Raw genomic sequence first — 22,940 nt, 5'->3', positions numbered from 1 at the left:
CTTTTAAAATAGTAAGCATATAGAGTGAAAAGCACTATAATAATGAAATTATTGCACTTTATAATATATATACCACTGTTTAAAAGTTTAGGGCTAGAAAACAATTTGTAATGTTTTTGAAAGAAGTCACCAAAGTTGCATTTATTTGATATAAACTAAACTAATATATATATATATATATATATATATATATATGTATGTATGTATATATATATATATATGTGTATATATATATATATATATATATATATATGTACAGTGCCCTCCATAAGTATTGGAACGGAAAAGACAAAATTGCTCTGGTGGCTGTGTAGTCAAGACATTTGCAAATATGATTAAAAGATGAATACGAGACAGAATGTCACATTTTATTATTAGCTGTTTCAACACACGTTTTACCAAATAAAAAGAACAGCACTTTTAGAGTTCATCCCACTCATTGATGGGAGCATAAGTATTGGGACAGTTGAATGTAAGGCAGATATAAAATATTAAAAGCTATTATTTAGTTGCAGATCCCTTGCGCACAATCACAGCAGTGAGTCTGTGACCCATAGACATCACCAGACTCTTGGTCTCATCCTTTGAAATGCTTTTCCCAGACTTTAATGCAGCCAATTCCAATTGTTGCTTGTTTTGGGGAGTTTCTGCCTTTCCTCTCCTCTCCAGCTGGTGAAATTCATGTTCAGTCGGATTTAAATCTGGAGATTGACTTGGGCAATCTAAGACTTTCCATTTTTTTGCCCTTATAAATTCCTTGACTGAACTGGCAGGGTATTTTGGGTCATTGTCCTGATGCAATATGAAGCACTTCCCAATGAATCTGGTGGCATTTTCTTGAATATTGGTAGGCAAGATGGTTTTATACCCTTCCAAATTCATTCTGCTACTGTCATCATACATTAAGTCATCAGTAAAGTTGAGAGGGCCTGTTCCAGAGGCAGCCATGCATGATTTACAGATGAGGCTGTATGCTTGGGATCATTGCAGTTCCCTTTTTTTTCTTCACATTTTTGCTTTCCCATCACATTCTGTAGTTTTGTCTCATATTCATCTTTTAATCATATTTGTAAATGTCTTGACTCCACATCCAACAGAGCAATTTTATCTTTACTGTTCCAATACTTTTGGAGGGCACTGTGTGTGTGTGTATATATATATATATATATATATATATATATATGTGTATATATATGTGTGTGTGGCAAAAACTTAACATTTTACAAAAAAAATTATATTTATCTTTTTGTAAAATGTAGAAGATTTGCTGTCACTTTTTATCAATTTAATGTATCTTTGGTGACTAAAGTATTATTTCATAAATATGTAATATACTAATAATATATTTTTTATTTTCCACAAACCGTATATCTGACACTCGAGTGATGTTGTAATGGTGCTGCTTTTTATTACATACAGTATTCATCATTTTGCATTATTGCACATTTAAGTTAGCTGTACAAACAATAGTGCAATTGACTATTACACGTGTAACATAAAGGTACCATGCAGCATACAAACCATCTAAAGCATCAGAGGCGTTCGAGTTTTGTTACATGTATGACAGTGGGCAGAGCTGCCTGCAGCTAAAGAGTGACATGAAAAGAACAAAAAAGCATGTGACAACCGCTACTGCCGTCACAGCAAAAGACAAAAACCAAAATAAACATTGAAGACGTGATTGCCCTCCACCTTTGAATTTCAAGTAGCTGGTAACCTTTTCTCAGATTTGTATTCAGGCAGACAAGCTGCCCTAGAGCAAAGATAGTGCACAACCAAAAAAAAAAAGAGCCTGATTATGGAGTATGAGTAAAGATTGTACAGATTGTCTGACAGGCACTAGTGGCTCCTCTTTAGGCAACCGAAAGCCCCATACCGAAAATGGGCTCATACTCAGGACGGCTGGGCAGGTTTTATTGCTTCAGTAATAGTTTGGCAGTCATTTGAAGGGGGAAAATAAAAGAAAACGAGGGGAAAAAAAGCCCCCAACCTCTAGATATTTGGTCCATGTGACTTTAAAAGGGGCGAATGACTCTTCATTTTTTAGTTGACAAAACGTCAATAATCCTACTGGATATACAAAAACGGATTGCTTGCCATAGGTAGACCTCTTGCGACAGGGGGGATATAAATGACAAATAACCAAAACAGTAAATAAACATTATGAAATCATATTTTAACTATGACATCATCTGCTCTTTTGTAATTATTTCAATGCAAGCACTAAAATACAAATACAGGTCTTTATGAAAGATATATAAAACAAAAGTAAAAAGGACAATAAAAAGTCACACAATGTATACAACAGACAGCCATAAATAAAACTAGTGAAAAGTAACGCACATTAAAGAAGGACAATATTAACTTTCAGCAGATAAAAAAGCCGGCATAAGGCTTCATAACAAAAGCACAACGGAGGCTACAATTTACGCTCAAAGGAATAGTTCACCCAAAAATGATCATTTCGTCGTGTGTGTATGTATAGAGATATATATATATATATATATATATATATATATATATATTTATTTTTTAAACAAAGAAGTCAATGGAGTCCAAAGTAATGCTGTCTTGGACCCGATTTACTTTCATAATATGAAAATATCAGACATATATCATCTTTTATGTTCAAGCAAGATGAAAGAAGGGTTAGTAAGTGATAACTACATTTTCATTTTTGGGTAAACTATCCCTTAAATGGAAATGTACTATCTTTAGAATACAGGATGACAGTGTTGCATTTCATTTCAATAGTGTTGATTATTTGTCTATCTTCAAAGGTCTGGGAAGCTTGGTTTGAACCAAAATTGTCTTTTTTTTTTTTTGAAAATGTCAAAATGTCATTTACCTTCGCAGGTAACAGGTGTCTAAGTAAGTTGGTTTTAACCAGATCTAAAGATCTGAGGCTGTTGTGGCTACAGGACGCACAGTGCAGAGTTATTGTAAGCTAACAGCACAGTCAAGCAGCACCAGGTCGGGCTCAAAGCATTTCACAAATACACTCACATCATACAGACAAGCTAAAGATCCTTTGGTTTCTACAGCTTAAATTATTCAAATCTGTCTCTCATACACACACGCACCACCGTCGCTTCAGTATTGGCACAGTTCTGAAGGTCAACGTGAAACTGACTTGCACCTGCTTTCATTTCAAGGTCAGGTACAGTTTGATGAATGAGTTTAATGGCGATCCAGGCAGGAGTCTGGAAAGAAACGTTTAAAGCCGAGCGAGTGTTTGTGTGTGAGTGCAATGGCAGCGTGTTTGTGTTGTCTTAAGTGAAATGCAAAAAAAAATAAAAAAAAGGATTTTTGTCATGATTTAAGTTAAAAAAAAATAAAAGAAACATCCTTTAAACAAGGTAAATTTACATGAGATGCAAAATAAGAAAAAGAAACTTCCTTGACAAGTTAGTCTTAAAATTGTCTTAGTCTTAATACTTGATGAATTTAAGGAAAATTAAATGTATTTAAATTTTTCAAAGCAAGTAAAAATAAATTAATATTGTTTTAAGGATGTTTAAATCGTTAAAAGACAAGGCAAAAATACTGCTTAAGAAAATGATTTTTTGCACTCTGAAGTCAGGCCATTATGCTCTCTGTGATATTTGGCGGGCTTCCAGGTGGCAGGGGCCGTTTGAAAGCCCCATGTCCTTTCTGGATTTGGCTGGCGGTGTAGCGAGTGAGTTCCTGAACCTGCTCTCCTGTTTGTGGCTCCCTGGACACCTTCCACTCCTCCTCCATTTCCACAGCATCTGCTCCTTTCAGTCTCATTTGAGTTTGTCCTCTTTGCAAAAGCTCCTCACAGGGAAGCATTCGGTCAGGACTGCATTTGCATGTGTGCATCAGTCAGAGTCCGTGTGTGTGCGCATGCGAGTCCTTCTCTCTTCACACCGGGTGAGAGGGGAGCTCAAGTAGGGAGGGGCAGAGCTTAGGGTTTGTTTCCATGGAGATGGAGTCATCCTTGCCTAGCTGGCGACGGGTGGCACTGAAGTAAGCATTCATCAGCTGCATGATCTCAGTCAGCTGAGAGAGAGAGAGATGACTTGAGTAAATTTCCACTGTCAAATGTGTCAGACATTTTATACTATTGCAATCACTTGGTTATACTCGAAGGCTTTGTGCATTAAACGTAACCAGTTTTTAGGTTAGCATGGCTCTAGGTTTATTCATGTTTTTGAAAATGTTTGTGATGCAAAGCTGAATTTTCATCAGCCAGTCTTCAGTGTGGCATGATCCTTCAGAAATCATTCTAATATGCTGATTTTATTATCAGTGTTGAAACTGTTGTGCTGCTTAATATTTTTTTGGAACCCGTGATACTTTTTCTTTGATCAATTAATAGTTAAAAAGAAAAGCATTAATTCAAAATAGAAATATTTTCTAACAATACAAGTCTTCACTATCACTTTGTATCCATTTAACATATCCTTGCTGAATAAAAATATACATTTCTTTAAAGAAAAAAATATATATACTGACCCCAAACTTTTGAATAGTAGTGTATATTGTAACACAAGATTTATATTTTGAATAAACACTGTTCTTTTTAACTTTTTATTTATCAAAGTATCCTGAAAAAAGTATCACAGGTCCCAAAAAATATTAAGCAGCACAACGGTTTCCCAACATTGATTATAAATCAGCATATTAGAATGATTTCAGAAGGATAATGTGGCACTGAAGACTGGAGTATTGATGCTGAAAATTCAGCTTTGCTACACAGGAATAAATTACATTTTAAAGTATATTAAAACAGAAAACTGTTATTTTAAATTGCAATAATTTCACAAAATTAGAGAAAAGTTCATTTAAATGAAATCCAACAGAAATTGGCAGTTGCACTTGTTTATCACATTTAACATTTTTAAGTTATATTGACTTCCATAAGAGTGATTATGGATCAGAACAGCTATAGGCGTATGTTGATGACTGACAATGACTGGGCGTTATTAACAGTTTATGTGTGAGCAGATGTTCTCGCATCACTCACGTGAAGTCAAGTGGTTTGGTATGAAAACTCAAGAGAGTCATTGGGTTAAAGTGCACAGGAGTGACGGCACAGGATGGGTGTGAGCCTGCAGCTAACATCAGGAGAAGATAGACTGGTTGTCTCAGTGTTTCCACATGTGAGCACACAGCTGGTCTGACCTGTATTGCTCAAGTACTCGATAGAGGTTTGTAGTACGCATGATACAAACACTTTGACCTCAACGTCTTTCTAGTTTAGAACTATTGAAGGTTACATGTTTCATATGTTGAAATTGAATTGAAATTTATTTGACAAGTTTCTAAACAACTGTACAAAATACATAGTATCCCATACACTTTAAAAAACGGTCGAGGATAAAAACACAAAGCCGTTATGGCTTATTTCCATTGCGGCCCTCAATGTTAATATAAAGGTTATGGCTATGTGCAGAACTAACAAAGCAAATAGTGTCTCCTAATCACTTTCATATTCAACTCATTTTTTCTAAAAACAAACAAAATACAAGTACACAATTTAACAATAAAACACCACTATTTTGCCCAATCAAAACAAATATAATTTCCATCTAACTATCCTCACCAAACAACCATCTGTTTACCAATCTTTTAAAACTCAATTCTTTTTCTCCCTTTATTGACACTGGTGATTTATTCCATGCTATAGCACTAGTATATTAGAACAGATTTGTCCCCACCAAAGTCTTAAATTTACATGGACAAATATTAAAATCTCTACCCCTAGTGCCATAGGAATGCTGTTGACACCATATAAAAATAATAAAATATAAAAGTAATTTGGAACCCAATTATTAACAATTTTATGCAACATAACCAATTTAAAAAAAAAATCAATTTTCCACAGTCAATAGACCCAACTCCTTAAAACTGTCACTATCCAAACTTGATCGAAAATGCACTTTTAAAATTACCCTCACTGATTTATTTTGAGCCCTTTGCAATTTATTTTTCATAACTTGTGAACAACTGCTATACCAAAAAGAGGTAGCATAATCAAAATGGGGTTGAATCAATGCCCCTGCCAATAATCTTAAGGAATGCACATCTAATAAATCGGCTTGCCTCGCTAAAAACCTAATTTTACCACAAATTTTTGAAAACACCTTTCTAGCCATAAAATCACCCGTTAATTTATTATCTATTAAGCAACCCAAATAATTTACTACCTTATTTTGTTCTATTGCCATATCATTAATTAACTCTTAATTTACATAATATGCACATGATGTATTTTGGACTTATGTCTAAACCTCTGCTTTGGCTAGGGGCATATGTTTCCCCTATTATATCTGGAGTATTTTGGCCTAACAATATGCATGCATGATGCTAACACGAAGGTCAAGTCGCATCTCACCATTATTTCTAGAGTAAAACTACAGGTAGCAGATCTCATCTGTATATAGAAAATGCTTTGGAAATAGTTTTATTCGTTAAAAGATTTGAGATTTTCTGAAGAAATCTCTTTCTGAAAAAAGAGTGGGGTTTCCCTGAGGCAAAGATATTGTGAGTGGTTTTGTGGCTGCCAGTATTTTAGTTTATCTATATACTATTATAACATTTACTAATATTAGCTCTTATTTTTATATTTTTTGTTTTAATTTTAGTCTAAGTTTTAGTCATTTGTTTTTTACTTTTAAAAAATATCTTAATACATTTTAATTACTTCTAAAAAATATATATTTCTATTTAGCTTTTTTGTATTTTAGTTTTAGTTACTTTATTGCTTTAATTATGACACCAGTTAGGGATATTGCTGATATAATGGCTATGTTGCTCGCTTACCTTGGAGGTCTCGAAGAGCAGATCTCTGTCTCCTGCAGTGATCCTGAATGTGTTGCTATCAGAGACGCCATAGGAACAGATCTGACCAATCGGCAGAGACTCCAACACTTCAGCCTCACCCTGACGATACAGAGAGACACAGGAAGCTGCCACGCCCAGCCACAACTTCTGAGAGAAGCTTCCCGTCGAGCTCTATGAGAAACAGGAGGATGATAGGCTCTGATTGTCTGGTGGTACAAACATTTAAAACCTTTAGGTTTTTTTAGTGTTTTTGAAAGAAGTTTCTTAGGCTTATCAAGACTGCATCTATTTGGTAAAAAAACCCCCAGTAAAACAGCATTGTGAATTATTAGTACAATTTATAATAACAGTTTTCTAATATATTTTAAAATGTAATTATTCCTGTGATGCAAAGCTGAATTTTCAGCATCATTACTCCAGTCTTCAGTGTCACATGGTCCTTCAGAAATCATGCTAATATTCTGATTTGCCGCTCAATAAAATTTCTTGTTATTATCAATGTTGAAAACAGTTATATAGTGAAAACCACTCACGATGTAAAAGTCCACTTCATAGAGCGTGCAGCCAAACCCCGACCACTGCCGGGTGATGGTGAGATAGGCGGCCATGCTGTCTCGGCGACTGTATCCCGCCAGGGCTTTCCAGCGCTCCAAAATGGCCGACATTACCACGGCTCCCTCTTCCCTTAGTCTGGCCCGCAGTCTTTGGTCCTTTTCCTGACGCCGCTTGTGTCCCCACAGCGTCCCAGCCAGCAGACCCCCGGGGAATGAAGGACAGCCAGGGGGATCGACAGGGGCCAGGAGGGCCCGGGCCTCCACCACTTCAGCCGGAAAGAGCTGCTCCAGGGGTGGGTACGGCGAGTGGGTGCTGAAATCTCCCAGTAGACACTGCAGTCTCAACGCTGCCAGGGAAAGAAGATCGTCCTCACAGGCCGGCAGCTGCCCCCGCACCACCATCTCATGACACTGTGACACAGAGAGGGAGGAGGAAGTCAAGCGAGGGAAAGTTTACAGAGTTCACTAGTGTGCTGTGTTTGTATGTTTGCTTTCCACTCGACTGATAAAGACCTTATAAACACATCGGTCCACACAAGTGTGAAACTAGATGGCATTAAACAAACAGGAAGAATTGGAAAATCACTGTTTTAAATGTTAAGAGGAAGATATCCATTATTATTAGCCTTTAATAAAACACATTCCATTATAGGCCACTTCTCTTTTAGTCAAGTCACCTTTAGTTTTTCACAGTATTGAACAGGAAAGTAACAAAATTATTGATGCAAACTTCAGAAATTAGGCAAATGTCATTATTCAGCTTCAGTCATTTCAGTGTTGATTCATTTTAGTTCAACAACTGTGTAAAGTTGATTTGTCATAAAACAAGATTAATTCAGCGATAAGCAGCTCTACTGAAGACATGTTGTTACTCAGCTCAATTCAGTTTAACGTTAATTCAATTCAGTTCATTAACAGTGTGAATGTTGCAAAATTCAGGGTTGGGCGATAAAACGGTGGACACAATTAACCAGTAGAAATTTGTCAACTGGTAGAGATTTGTGACTATCGTCTCTAATGTGGTTACACGCTCACGCGATGTTGCTGTGCTACACGGTCACGAAAACTTATCATTTGCAAGTGTTTTAAACATTGTGGTTTAAAAACAAGTGATTTTCAGCCGCTGAAACGCAATCAGCAGCAAAAGAGAACTCATTTCGCTATATGCGCGCGCTGTTTGAGACGTTTCTGAGCGCTGTCAGAGAGACATGCATGTGAAGACGTGCTCATAGAGCGCGGGAATATTGAAGTTATTTTTGCCGCTTTATAGGCCTTGAATGGTAAAATACACACTTTTTATGCGTCAAAATACTGGTATTTGTAATTATCTTTCTAAACACACTAATTAAGGTCTTAAGAGAAACCAAACTGCTGAGAAAGAACAGTTCGTATATTGATCCGGGCAGCTCTTAAAGCGACAGCAGTCTAATATTCCTGCTGTCTGTCATTCATGTTAATCAAACAATAAAAGAGAGAAAACCTCTCACTGCTCTGGACTAAATCACTTTTGTAACTTTAATAAGAAGAAATATATTATTTAATTTGCACAGGAAGAATTTGCATTGTTTTTATACTTTTGATTACTTTTTATACTGAATGTATCATTTCTTATTTGTATTTATTTTTGTCCTATTGCTTGTAATTAGTTTCTTATTCAATTGCTGACTGTTTACTTGTCTTCAGTTAGCTTTTTTTAATTTTTTTTTATTTAGGCTAGTATGTGTTTCTTGTGATATTGATACTGGTGAAAAGAATTCTGAAATTTCTATGGTATCAAAAATTTTGACAAAGACCTTAAAGCAAAAATAACTATATTGTGATATATATCGTTACAGTGAAATAAAATGACGCGTATCATGATATAAGATTTTGGTCATATCGCCTACCCCTAATTTAGATTTCTCATTTCTCCTCATCTCCGCCCGTCTCTTGTCGTTTTACCTGCTCATACAGGAAGAGGTACTCAATGCTGTCTGTACTGATGTTGTCGGTGTCCAGCAGACAATACAGTTTAAAGCAGAGTCGGCACTGGCAGTCAGAGTCTGGATCTTTAGCTGACAAACTGGAAGACAGAGATAGAGATTCGTTAATGGAAAATGCATATGCATCAGATACACACATAAAGAGGGCACCGGCCCTCTTATAGGCTTATTATTTAACCCCTGTTGTATTTGTCTTTGAGTCTTCAAGTAGCTCAAGAGATGTGTCAAGCAGAGTATGGCGGCAACAAATGAAATCTGCCAAACACTTCCTAAACACAACTAAAATCACCCCAACAGAGCGATGTCATCATTTCGAGCCATATGACTCCCCCCGATTTGCTAAGCTTTTTCTGCTGCATGTGCAGTTTTGTACTCGAGGGTTTGTTTGTGTGTACACACATACAGTGGGGCAAATAAGTATTTGATACACTGCCGATTTTTCAAGTTTTGCCACTTACAAAGAATGGAGAGATCTGTAATTTTCATCGTAGGTACACCTCAACTGTGAGAGACATAATATTCTTTTTTTAAATCCAGAAAAATCACATTGTATGATTTTTGAATAATTAATTTCCATTTTATTGCATGAAATAAGTATTTGATCACCTACCAACCAGCAAGAATTCTGGCTCTCACAGACTTGTTAGTTTGTCTTTAAGAAGCCCTCCTATCCTCCACTCATTACCTGTATTAATTGCACCTGTTTGAACTCGTTACCTGTATAAAAGAGATCTGTTCACACACTCAATCAATCAGACTCCAATCTCTCCACTATGGGCAAGACCAAAGAGCTGTCTAAGGACACTGGGGACAAAGTTGCAGGCCTGCACAAGGCTGGGATGGGCTACAGGACAATAGGCAAACAGCTTGGTGAGAAGGCAACAACTATTGGCGCAATTATTATTTGGAAGAAATTCAAGATGACTGTCAATCTCCCTCGGATTGGGGCTCCATGCAAGATCTCGCCTCGTGGAGTATCAATGATCCTGAGAAAGTGAGGCATCAGCCTAGAACTACACGGGAGGACCTGGTCAATGACCTGAAGAGAGCTGGGACCACAGTCTCAACGGTTACCATTAGTAACACACTACACCGTCATGGATTAAAATCCTGAAGCGCGCGCAAGATCCCTCTGCTCAAGCCAGCACATGTCCAGGCCCATCTGAAGTTTGACAAAGACCATCTGGATCTCTCCATTCTTTGTAAGTGGGAAAACTTGAAAAATCGTCAGTGTATCAAATACTTATTTGCCCCACTGTATGAGTGTGAGAGAAAGACTACGCGTGTGTCCATGAGCCCACTTCTGGGAAGAGTTGGCACTGAGACATGCAAAAACACACACAAACACAATTCCCAGAATAAAGCGGATGCCTTGAATTCTGGCTTGCTTGGCCTATCTCTCCTTCAGTTTGCTTTCCACATCAGTTAATGCTCAAATCAGACTCACCTTGAGCTCGCTACTGGAACACTGAATACTAATAAAGAGCTGCTTGTCCATTCTCACAGAGTGTGTGTGCGTGTGTGTATCAGGGGGGTTGGTTAAACTGTGCTAAAGTGCTGGGAAAGTGAATAAATCAATGATGAAAACAGATCTACATTGTACTGCACTGTGGTGCTATCGTGGATGGTAATATCATTGTAACTTGACATATACCATGGTACTGATTGATTACATGGTCTTTACATAGTACTTAAAAAAATACTACAATACTAATAAAAAAAATAGTATTATCATGGTTAATGTTCAAAAAACACAGTACTTGCATAGTACCATGTCCAACAAACTATAGTGCTGTGGAACTTTAGGTTCAGTACATTAGTTGTATAACACATATTACAATAGGTTGAAGATATTTATTAAAAATATTTACTTTTCAAATCTGGTGATGACATCTGCAATTATGGTGCTGCCTCCAATAGCTTTTTCCCAGCACGAGTTCTGCTCAAAAAGAGCAAATGTGTTTCGGCTGTCCTGCAGCCCGAGGCGTTCCGCCATCTTCCTCACGACCTGGATAGAGAAATAAGAGTGAGATTGTCATTTTTGTATTAATTATATATTATTTATTCATATTTTGAATGAGATTTTTTTTATATTTTCAATTTTGATTTTAGTTTAATAATTTTATTAGTTTACTAATTGTATTAGTTTATATTTCTGTTTAGATTTCATTTATTTGTATTTTAGATTTGGTTTACTTTTCCCTGTTAGTTTAGTCATTTTAGAGCATAAACTTCAGTCGCTCAGTTGCTAAGTTTTTTTTACGTTTTTTAAGCCTAATTTCAATGAACAAAAACAACTTTGATTTAAAAGTTATTTTAGTTTGAATAACAACAATTGCTCGAAAGAGAAAAATCCATGTTAAAGTAACAGAGCAAATTAATAAATAAATACATATTCTTACATTTTTGTGGAAGGGTAATTGCAAAAACTAAATTTAACATTACAAATAAAAACACGTATAAATAAATACATCTGTCTGGTTCTTATTACTTGCGTGGTTAATGATTAATCATGTGTGTGCCAATGGTGACACATGGGCTTAAGGTTCCCAACCCCTGCTATAGAGGAAATGGTTGATGCAATACCTCATTAGCCGTGGTGTGCGAGGTGATCGGTATCTGGCAGCAGCCCGGTCCAGGGTAGTGCACAGTACACAGTATCTCCTGCCTTCCCATCAGCCCCTGGATCTCCTCCCATGAGGGCACACACTCACGGCCGCGCGTCTTCTCCAGAGCCTGGGCTATGAAGGACGCGTAGCTCTCTACCTCCGGGTCCACACTAAAACTCTGAACCCTGATAGTAAAAGAAAGGAATTTTAAAGGACCATTTCCATAATTTTACATCTAAACAGCAAAATTTCCCTCCAAAAAATGAGAGGGAAGTTGTGTGGCCTCTCTGTTTGGTTTGTCTATTTGCGATATGACTGGTAATCACATGCATGGCAGAGGCCCTATTTGTGTTAAGTAAACACATGCGGGAAGCGTCTGGGGGCCTCAGGAGAACAGAGACTCGTCCGTCTCATTACACCAGCAGCCTCTGTAATCAAAGCCCTGTGGTCAAAGCACCATTTCCTCACGGCACACTGGTTTATTTAGCCATTCTCTTATTTTCTGTCTATCCTCCAGGCCTGGCTGTACTTTAAGAGTCAATTAGCCATGGGATGCAGAAAGCATCGTGCCGTTTCCTAACCCCTCAAGGAGAGGAAAAGAACGAGCGAACAGGAAGTGCACTTTCCAATCCAGTCAACCTCAGGCAGCCCATATTTCCTACACAGTCGACCGCAGGACCGGAGGCAGTTGTGCGTGTTTATATTCAAGGACTTCTAGGTAGCATTTATGTGTGTATGTTGAGATCCGGCTGGTGGGTTTGTGAGTGTACACATCCAGTGCACTGTATAGATTTGGGACGTGCATAACTCACCTCTTCAGGTGAAAGCGTAGGTATCTGAGTATGTTACAGCTGGGCAGGAAGGTGCAGCTCATGCAGGTGAGCAACTGCCAATATCTGAGCTGCGGATTCGGCTGTGGCTGCATCTGAGTCAGGACACGCGAGTTGGCAACGCTGGTCTGTTTGATTAGCTGGCAGTAGAGTTCATCTCGGAGTGGCCGGAGGTCGAGGCAGGTCTGGAGGATCCCCTGTATGAGAGGAATGGGCTCGCGGGCCGACTCCAACTGCTGGAGGCAGTTAAAAAGCCTCACCGCCTCTTCACGGATGGATGTGTAGCCTTTACTTGCCATATCTATGAAGAAAAGTGAGAGAACAACATCTTCATTCAATAATTGTCCTGGAATATCAAGCCTTTATCTCTGTAAATGGTCAAATAAAATTGGCTGTAGGTCAGATTCTTTGCTTGTCAAATGAGAATTTGAGGTGCTTTTTTGCCTGTCAATCATTTGCATGTTCAGAGTGGCAATTCATATATAGTAAGCCAGATGCTGAGTGTAAGACAGATAAACTTGAAGCATTTTTCATGAATTTGGTCCAAAATGTCAAGAACAGCTTATATAGCCAAATGTCATGAAAGTCCGTATTGAACAGAAATTGTGATTGCATTTCTTCACTATTGTCATATATATTTGAGTGAAACAGCTGCTTGATCAAGAATTAAAAAAAAAAAAATTTAAACAAATGTAGGACGGGACTTGTTATTTGCTGCAATCTCATGTCAGCAAGTTGCTGGAGGGGAAAGGTCATCAGAGAAGAGATGTTGTTGCAAAGGGGAGGAGACATTAATATTTTTTATTACGTAGGGAACATGAATTTAAAGAAGACCTATTATGCATCTTTTTACACTATGCATTAAAAGTCTCAGGTGTCCCCAGAATGTGTCTGTGAAGTTTCAGTTCAAAATACCCCACAGATCATGCATTATATAATTTTGAAAATGCCTATTTTGAATGCAAGCAGAAACTTGTTTTCATACATGTCTCTTTAAATGCAAATGAGCTGCTGCTCCCCGTCCCCTTTTCCAGAATAGAACTTTACCTTTACAGCTTGTTTCCGCAGATATTCTGCTAAAAAACATCAGTTTGATATTGACTATAATGTCTATCACTCTGAAATCTTGCGCTTTAAAGCATATTAGTTTAAACATCTGATATACGGTTTTCTGAGCGCACACATCTGAAGCACACGCACAAGTGGGGGAAGTCGTGGCCTAATGGTTAGAGAGTCGGACTTGTAATCCAAAGGTTGTGGGTTCGAGTCTCGGGCTGGCAGGGATTGTAGGTGGGGGGAGTGAATGTCCAGCGCTCTCTCCACCCTCAATACCACGACTGGAGGCACCATGAGCAAGGCACCGAACCCCCAACTGCTCCCTGGGCGCCGCAGCATAAATGGCTGCCCACCGCTCCGGGTGTGTGTTCACGGTGTGTGTGTGTTCACTGCTGTGTGTGTGCACGTTGGATGGGTTAAATGCAGAGTACGAATTCCGAGTATGGGTCACCATGCTTGGCAGTATGTCACTTCACTTCACTTCAAAAAGCGGCTGTCACACAGCATGTGAGTAAGTTCTCTTTCATGTCTTATTGCGCTTAAACGGTCAAATACACAAGTTTATGTTAGAAAACAAACTGAGTTTCAGAAACAGTAGGTTAAGTCTGTCTTGGAAAGAAATTGCATGTTTATATTAGATCTGTGTGGCAGCAGCGTAATATACAGTAAATAAATCAATAAATCCACTGCTCTCGTCTCCTCTGAGCCTGGGACTCTAAATACTGTTCTGTGCTCGTCAGTGCAGCTAAAGACAGAACCGTTAGCAAACTTTGCTCAAATTTTCGCCATGGTGTTAGAACTGGTACTCTGTTGTCACTTGTAAAAACACAATGGCGGCATTGTGGGTGGAAACTTGCCGATTAAGAGGTGGTAATACTATAATAAGATCCCCTTTCTACATCACAGGGGGAGCGAAAGCCTGCAGAGAAAAGCTTACCAAAAAAAATGACTGGGTTGTTCTTTTTCACATTTTCTGGGTTAGCAGATGTACCGGGGGCTCGATTATAGCACTTAAACATGAAAAAGGCAGATTTTCATGATGTCACCTTTAAATGATTCAGTATTTAACACTGCGATATTCCGTAAAAGACATAAGAATGGTCAGTTCTGATTTCATGGTGAACTCAAAAAACAGGAGAACAAAAACATTGTTAAAGGTTTTCATTTCATAAAGGTTTTCAAGGAAGCTGACAGCTTCAAAGCACTTGAAAACAGATGCTAAGTTTGCTTTGATTCTGCTTGACGACCATGGTTACACCAAACAGCAGGGTTGTAGAAAGAAGGAGTGTGTCTAATCTGATTGGTCCATTGAAATGTTCTTTATGTGAGCAGTGGTGTGGGTGTGGGTGTGTGTGTGTGTGCGCGTTTGACTCACGTGTGTGGTGGAGGCTGCCATAGGGGAAAGGCAGCAGTGGGGCATAGAGGGGGCTCTGCGTGTATCTCAGGATGGGATTATGTTCGTAGATGTGTTCTATAACCTCTGGATTGAATTTATTCTCCTGTACAAAAACACCACACAAACACACAAAGCAATGCAAGGTCAATTGAACACTTTGATGTATAAATAAACTCAAGACAGATTATTCTGCTGTGTATCATTATATCCCCATAAACACATGACCTCTTTGTTATGGGGTCCGTAAAGAAATGATGTTTTATATGGAAATGTTGTGTTTGGGAAAACGGCTGAGGGGGATGAATGAAAGGGAAACATTTTCAGTTTACAAATGGACTTGACAACCCTGGTCAAGGTCTGCTCTGTGTATGTGTGTATAATCAAAGCTGCTATGTACATTTCAAGGGTGAATAAGGGCAGTTTATGTTTGTTGTGGGATGTTTGCTTATAACAGACATGATAAACCAAACTAAGAGCAGTTAAACATGACAAGACCTCCTGTAAACACTATGTGCTGTATGTGTGAGTTTGTGAGAGGTAAAATAAATAGTACATACATATATAAACTTAAGTTTATAAAAACAAAGCTTATTTTATTGTATATCATTTTAAAAAAGCAATACGGCAAAAATATAGGCTAGTGTCTTTTAGCCAAGACTATAAAATACAGCCTCCCTTATCTTATTGTTTAAATATTTCATATCTATGCATATCTTATCTACAAGAGATATATAGCAATCAGCAAGGTCATTTAGGGGTCTGGGCACTTTTCAACCATTATGGTTTTCGCGCCTGTCTGTTTATGTGTGACCTCAATGGGATTCCAGGGAGTTCTGTGGGCTAGCAACTAGCATCCTATTAATACAGATCTATCCAAGAGCGCCGGCGTTACATCATAACAACAGGGTTATTCTGAAGAGCTACTCGCTGCCTTCGAAACTATTTCCAGAGACACGGGATACCGAGGAACACATCTATAAGTGTAAAATCACTAGCCATCAAACTAAGAATAATACAGTGGGGCAGAAAGATGACAGTGGGTGGGGTTTAGATGGTTTACACACAGTGTCTGTATGTGTGTGCTATCCTGAACTTGTCTTTAGGAGCTAAGCTGCCATATATGTAAATATATATATATACACATATATATATCCTTTATTTTTGCTGTAGACTGAAAACATCTTAAGACATCAAAAAATGAATATGAGATGAGAGATAAACATTTCATATTTTATTTACAGGTATTTTCATCTGGATCTGATGCACAACCTAGAAGATAGCACCTTTTGTTTGAACCCACCCATTTTTCATGTCACCAAAAGTATTGGAACAGATAGAATTAACATAGATTAAAGTGAAAAAGACTTAATATTTAGTTGCAAATCCTTTGCTTTCAATAACTGCATCAAGCCTGTGACCCATTGACATCACCAAACCTTTGCAATCTTCTTTTGTGATGCTTTTCCAGGCTTTCACCGCAGCCTCTTTCAGTTTTGGGGGGTTACTCCCTTCAGTCTCTTCTTTAGCAGGTAAAATGCATACTCTACAGGATTTAAGTGTGGAGATTGACTTGGCCAGTCTAAAACCTTCCACTTCTTGCCCCTGATGAACTCTTTGTTGTTTTGACACTATGTTTTGGGTCATTATCTTGCTACACGATGAAGGATCTCCCAATCAGTTTGGTTGCATCTTTCTGTAAATTGTCAGACTAAATATTTCTGTAGACTTCTGAGTTCATTTTGCTGCTGCCATCATGTTACATCATTAATGAAGATTAATAAGCATGTCCAAGAAGAAGTGATGAAAACCCAAGCCATTACATTACTTGTGTAATGTGTACTATAATGTACACCTGTGTACACTGTGTTTCAGATGAGCTTGTATGTTTGGGATCATGAGCAGATCCTTTCTTTCTCCAAACTTTAGCCTTTCCATCACGTTGGTCCATAAAATCAGTCCATAAAACCTTGTCCCAGAATTTTTGAGGCTCGTCTCCTATTCTTCTTGCTAATGAGTGGTTTGCATCTTCTGGTGTAGCCTCTGTACTTTTGTTCATGAAGTCTTCTGCGAACAGTAGATTGTGATACCTTCACTCCTGCCCTCTGGAGGTTGCTGCTGATGTCACTAACAGTTGTTTTAGGGTCTTTCTTTACAACTGTCACAATGTTTCTGTCATCAACTGCAGATGTTTTCCTTGATCTACCCGTTTGAGGTGTGTTACTTGGTACACCAGTGGTTTCTTTCTTCCTCAGGAGATTCCAAATGGTTGTACCTGCTATTGCCAGTGTTTGTGCAATGGTTTGATTGATTTTTCATCTTCTCTCAGCTTCACAATTGCTCGTTTTTCACCCATAGACACCTCTCTGGTTTTCATGTTGGTTACACATCTAACTAAGTATAAATGCAGTCTGAACGGATCTGAAACTGAGCGCAGACATTCAGTGCTATTTATTGTTTGAATAATCAATTAATAGGACACACCAGGGCAACAAAACACACCTGTCAGTCACATGTTCCAATACTTTTGGTGACATGAAAAATGGGGGGGGTTCAAACAAAAGGTGCTATCTTCTAAGTTGTGCATCAGATCCAGATGAAAATACCTGTAAATAAAAGCTGAAATGTTAATCTCTCATCTCATATTCATCTCAAACCCAAATGTTTACAGTCTACAGCTAAAATAAAGGAATTGTCCTTACTGTTCATATACTTACACACATATATATACATACACACACACACACAGTGGAGGCAAAAAAAATATTATATTATCTTACATTATGCACTATTTTCCAAAATCTGGGTTCAAGAATATTTTAAAATATTTTTGAAAAAGTTTCACATGCTCACCAAGGGGGCATTTAAGTGATCAAAAATACAGTAAAAGCTGTAATATTGTGAAATATTATTTGAATTTAAAATAACTGTTTACTATTTTAATACATTTTAAAATGCAATTTATTCCTGTAATGCCAAAGCTGAATTTTCAGCAGTCTCTACTTCAATCTTTAGTGTCACAGCACATATAATATGCTGATTTGCTGCTCAAGAAACATTTCTTATTGATGTTGAAAACAGTTTTGCTGCTTAATCCTTTTGTGAAAACTTTTTTCAGGATTCTCTGATTAAAAGAAAGTTCAAAAGAACAGCATTTATTTGAAATAGAAATATTTTATAAATGCCTTTAATGTCACTTATGCTCAATTTAAAGCAGCCTTTCTAAAGTTGTGTGCATGCAACATTTATATTTCCTTTTGATATATGTTGACATGCTGTCATGTTCATCTCCATTGCTGCTTGTTCTCTCACCTCAATGTCTCGTATGAGGAGCTGTGTTGGTGTCTCGACCGGTGCTTTGCTGTCTATGACTTTCTGTACAGCACACGCCCAGTGCACCGCCTCATTGTAGTGCTTTGTGAAGAGTCTGTAGCAATGTTTGCGGCCGTACACTGTCAGACTCCAGTAACCTGTCACACACACACACACACACACACACACACAAAGAGGCCCATATTTAGTGCAACTCTTTATAAAGTGCCATTCAACAAAGTGGACAACAATTAGGAGAGTACATAAAGAAAAGCAAAAAATAAAAAATAAATCAAATGGTTATACTGTTTCTGATTAAAGATAAATGTCCTAGAACTCCAGCATTCTGACAACCTCATATTTCACGTGTCTGACCTGCAATAAATGTGTTCAGATGTTCTGAGAGCTGGATCTAGATCTTTTATGAGGATCCGACTAATATCTCGTTTCTCCCCTGTTGTTAACTTTGGCAGTCAAAAGAATGAAGCTTTGGTTCAAAACTGAGGTTCAAAACTCACCATTTCTTAATCTCCATGAAGCCCACCAATCTCTCTAGACTGTTTGGGGGCAAGTATTCGCTCTACACAAGCACTCACAAAGAGCAATAGCTAGCAAATAAAATATTATACAGCAGAACAATGTATATATTCGCTGTGGAGATTCATTTCTATGACTGTCATGGTTACATTCCCTGAAATTGTCAGGTTTTTCAGAACCAGTGGGTGTTCTAAAATTTACAGGCCAAAACATTTGGTGTCCACTGTAAACATCTCCAATTTCTTAGGTGAAAATTGTACCTCATTAATGTTTTTATTAACAGATCTGTTTTACTCTGTGGATGAGCCAAAGCATTAGCCATGATATTATATGACAACTTGTTTGTTAAAAGAAGAAACTGTTTTCATTGTGTCCGCTGTGCTGGATAATGAATGACTCCTGACCAACTGCTGCCCTTGTACACACATACAAAGCTTTACTTTCAGTCATACACACACTTTTATCTAGGAAAGTCCCTAAAGTTAATCTGGGAAAAGTTCAGAGATTTGTGGATGGTGCTGGTTGAAAGTCTGTGTGTATGTGTGTGTGATTCAGAACTCAAGCTGAATATGTGCCATGTGAACACACACACACACACACACACATACAGTATGACTAAGCGTCTGAGTCTGTTTGGTCATTCCCTACCGTCTTCCAAGACAACAATGCCTCTCGTTTGTCTGCCTTCATTTCTCTTTTGTTTTTTTGATCTTCTCAAACAATCCTGCATTTCATTTCCTCAATCAAAATCTTCCCACAAGAAAGAATTCACGCCAATGCCGACAAGAGATCAACCGGTCTCACAGCCACTTTGTGCCTGTGATCGGTCCAAAAGATCAGCTCTCCCTGAAAAAATGCATGTCACTGTGAGTGCAAACCCTAAAATAGAGAGTGAAATATTTAGTTTATATTCCACTGGACTATGAATCCTGGCTCACACCATTTACTGACCAGGACAAAAAGTGACAAACAAATAAAGTCATCCAGGGTTTCTGCAGTTTTTATGAAAGCCTTTGAAACAACTTTTTAGGACCAAGTAAAAAAAAATTAAGGAATAAATTGAAGAAAACTAAATATCAATATGTTCTCTAAATGTAAATCTCTAAAAAAAAAAAAATTACAAACTATTTTCAATCAAAAATTGCTAGTAAAAAAAGCAATTACAAAGACACAGCAAGTAACACTTTCAATTAAACATTACGATTTAAGTAGAAAAACTGAAATAGTATTTTCTTGCAAAAATGTAACTCATCTCCTCGTGTTCATTCACACTGACACAAATTTTGTGGTGTCAAACAATGTTTGAGGAGTGGTTGATTTTGGAATTTAAAAAAAAAAAAAAAAAAAGATTATATGATAAAAAACCCCACCAAAATAACCTTAAAATCATCACCAAAGTCATGAGAAAACAGAGGATGTGGTTTTACTTTTACGCTCTTTCAGTGCAAACAGAAAGAATTGCTTTGACTGATACCTTATTTATCCCTAAAATGACCTGGACATATTAGTTATACAGAAAAATAACATGTACTTTTAGCATACTATGGTAGCCCTTCCAGGGGTAAATAAGGCAGATTATTTCCCTTTAAGTGTGACAAGCTGTTGAACCCCTCAATGTACAATCTTGCACACTTTTTCTGAGAGTGTATGCAAGACTAGACTGTCTTAGTTTAATTGCAGATGCGTTACCTGTCTGTTTGTAGGTGTGTTTATCCGGCCACAGCACTGAACAGAGGGATGTGAGTACTAGCGTGCCCAGTCTGCGAGCATCTCTGTCCGGGCCGCTGTAGTAGTCAAGAGAGTCTGTCGTCAACACAAACCAGAACCTCCTCTGCCGGAGCCAACCTCCCTGTACCTCCCGCAGGAGCCAGCCTGAAAAACAGAACAGAGAAAAAGACCCATATTATACATGATAAATACTGTAACAGACCAATCAAATGAGAATACGGAGATTCCATTTCAAAACCTGACAGAAATGAATGATGTGTCATTTGAAATATCATTCTTTGAGAGCTAGTTCACAGCGCTCATGCAGAGTCAGAGTGAGTGATCATGGAAAAAGGCGAAACAGCACAAACCACCCCATCCACATCCAGCCGAGAGCAGGATACCAAACCACCACTCACCCAACTTAATAGAGGGTTGTGTTAAGGTCACACTGGGGATAAAATCTCCCTCCAGACCTTCAGCAAGCTTGTTGTCTACGCACAAATGTGTATCAGAGCCAATAATCAAGACACATTTCATGGGAAAAGTACATGTTACCTTTTTTCCACTGCGGCTTGCAGATGCATTGCACCTGCTACCTTTCCCTTTGAATATGTGTGTCCATGCATGCGTGCAAGTCAGCCAGACAGACTGAGGGAAGACTGTCTTATTTAGCAGCTCTGCGGGCCAGCATGAGACAGGCTGGCGGAGTATTTGGACCCCTCTACACTAATATTACTCTGCCCTGCTTATTATTACTCATTACATGTGATTGAGTATTATTACCACTCCAGTGCAGCAAATACCGCATAGCACTCACATTTACACACTCTGAGATCATGGACGACTCTAAATAACACACACACACACTTAAATCTGTGGTCAGCAGCTTAAGTGTTGGTTAACGATGTCTAACGGTCTCAGTTGGTGTGCAGTATGTCAGCCAATTTGTGTGTCACCAATAATACTGCAAGCTATAACTGATGCGCGTGTGTGTACTTGGGACTATGGACTGTTCCCAAAAGCTATAGCTAAAAGCTAAAGTGAAAAAAAAACTTCCTTTAGGTACATTTGAGTTTATACTAAAAATATTATTTGTAAACGTAGTGTTTTTGAATGCAAAATTTGGTTTTAATAGTAGGTATAGGAGTCACAGATTGATCAATATTGGTATTTCTCAACAAATAATACATCAGCTTATTTTTAAGTGTTAAATAATCTGTGTAGTCAACTGATATGGTTTAGTTTTTTTTTTTACACAGTATTACTTGGATATTACTTGAATAATACATTAAATGTCAATTCTGAATGTAATTCTGAATGTTACAAAAATTCCAATTTCAAATAAATGCTGTTCTTTTGAATTTTATATTCAAAGAATCTTGAAAAAAAAATATCAGCTTTCACAAAAATATTGACAATAAGAAATGTTTCTTGAGCAGCAAATCAGCATATTAGAATGATTTCTGAAGGATCACGTGACACTGAAAACTGGAGTAATGCCTGCTGAAAATTCAGCTTTGCATCACACTTGAAAATATTTTCAAATAAATAGTTACTTTATAATATTTCATAATACTTTTATTGTTTAATATTATTTTGAATATTTTTGATCAAATAAATGCAGCCTTGGTGAGTATGAGACTTCTTTCAAAAACATTTTAAAAACTTTAATAACTAACTTTTGAACAGTTGCCTGTTTATCTGTACACCTGATAATTACCAATAATGAAAAAGTTTAATATTAATATCTTTAAATAATATTGCTTAATTTATCACGGTAGTCTGTTTTGATTAGTTTATACTAATTATAATTATCTTTATATAAAGACAGTAGAGATATATGGTATGTCCTCATTTAGATGCCTGTCTGTGTGTGTGTGTGTGTGTGTGTGTGTGTGTGTGTGTGTGTGTGTGTGTGCGTAGACATTATTTAGCCTGCTGCACTCTGGTTTATACAGAGGTAATTATGAGTCAGATTTTAGATTAACTCACTACAGATAAAAGTACAAATCTAATTTACTTCAGATTAAGGATTCCGAGTAACCAGCAGAATAAAAAAGGGAGACGTAATACACACAAATGCATGCAAAGAATACATTTAGTTTTACAGCCATAATGACAAATATGACTTGAGCTGGTGAATCAGT

General features: G+C 37.6%; 1 protein-coding gene across 2 annotated transcripts in view; it reads right to left on the bottom strand.

Moving 5' to 3' along the window:
• Positions 1 to 2,778: 2,778 nt before the first annotated feature.
• The window catches only part of LOC306866082 (unconventional myosin-X-like), a 45,192-nt gene continuing 25,030 nt past the window's right edge, over positions 2,779 to 22,940 (bottom strand). For both annotated transcript variants that reach the window (XM_079411086.1, XM_079411087.1), the window contains 10 exons: positions 20,773 to 20,955; positions 18,547 to 18,704; positions 15,217 to 15,340; positions 12,768 to 13,086; positions 11,933 to 12,140; positions 11,218 to 11,354; positions 9,306 to 9,426; positions 7,344 to 7,775; positions 6,790 to 6,981; positions 2,779 to 4,023 (listed from right to left, as the gene is read on the bottom strand). In XM_079411086.1, the coding sequence (XP_079267212.1) occupies positions 3,886 to 4,023; positions 6,790 to 6,981; positions 7,344 to 7,775; positions 9,306 to 9,426; positions 11,218 to 11,354; positions 11,933 to 12,140; positions 12,768 to 13,086; positions 15,217 to 15,340; positions 18,547 to 18,704; positions 20,773 to 20,955 (2,012 nt within the window). In that variant the 3' untranslated portion in view covers positions 2,779 to 3,885. The remainder of the gene's footprint in view (positions 4,024 to 6,789; positions 6,982 to 7,343; positions 7,776 to 9,305; positions 9,427 to 11,217; positions 11,355 to 11,932; positions 12,141 to 12,767; positions 13,087 to 15,216; positions 15,341 to 18,546; positions 18,705 to 20,772; positions 20,956 to 22,940) is intronic.

The sequence above is a fragment of the Barbus barbus genome (genome assembly GCF_936440315.1).
Source record: "Barbus barbus genome assembly, chromosome: 4".
NCBI lineage: Eukaryota > Metazoa > Chordata > Actinopteri > Cypriniformes > Cyprinidae > Barbus > Barbus barbus.
Note: the sequence above shows the minus strand (reverse complement) of the source record. Positions and strands in the feature narration are given on the sequence as shown.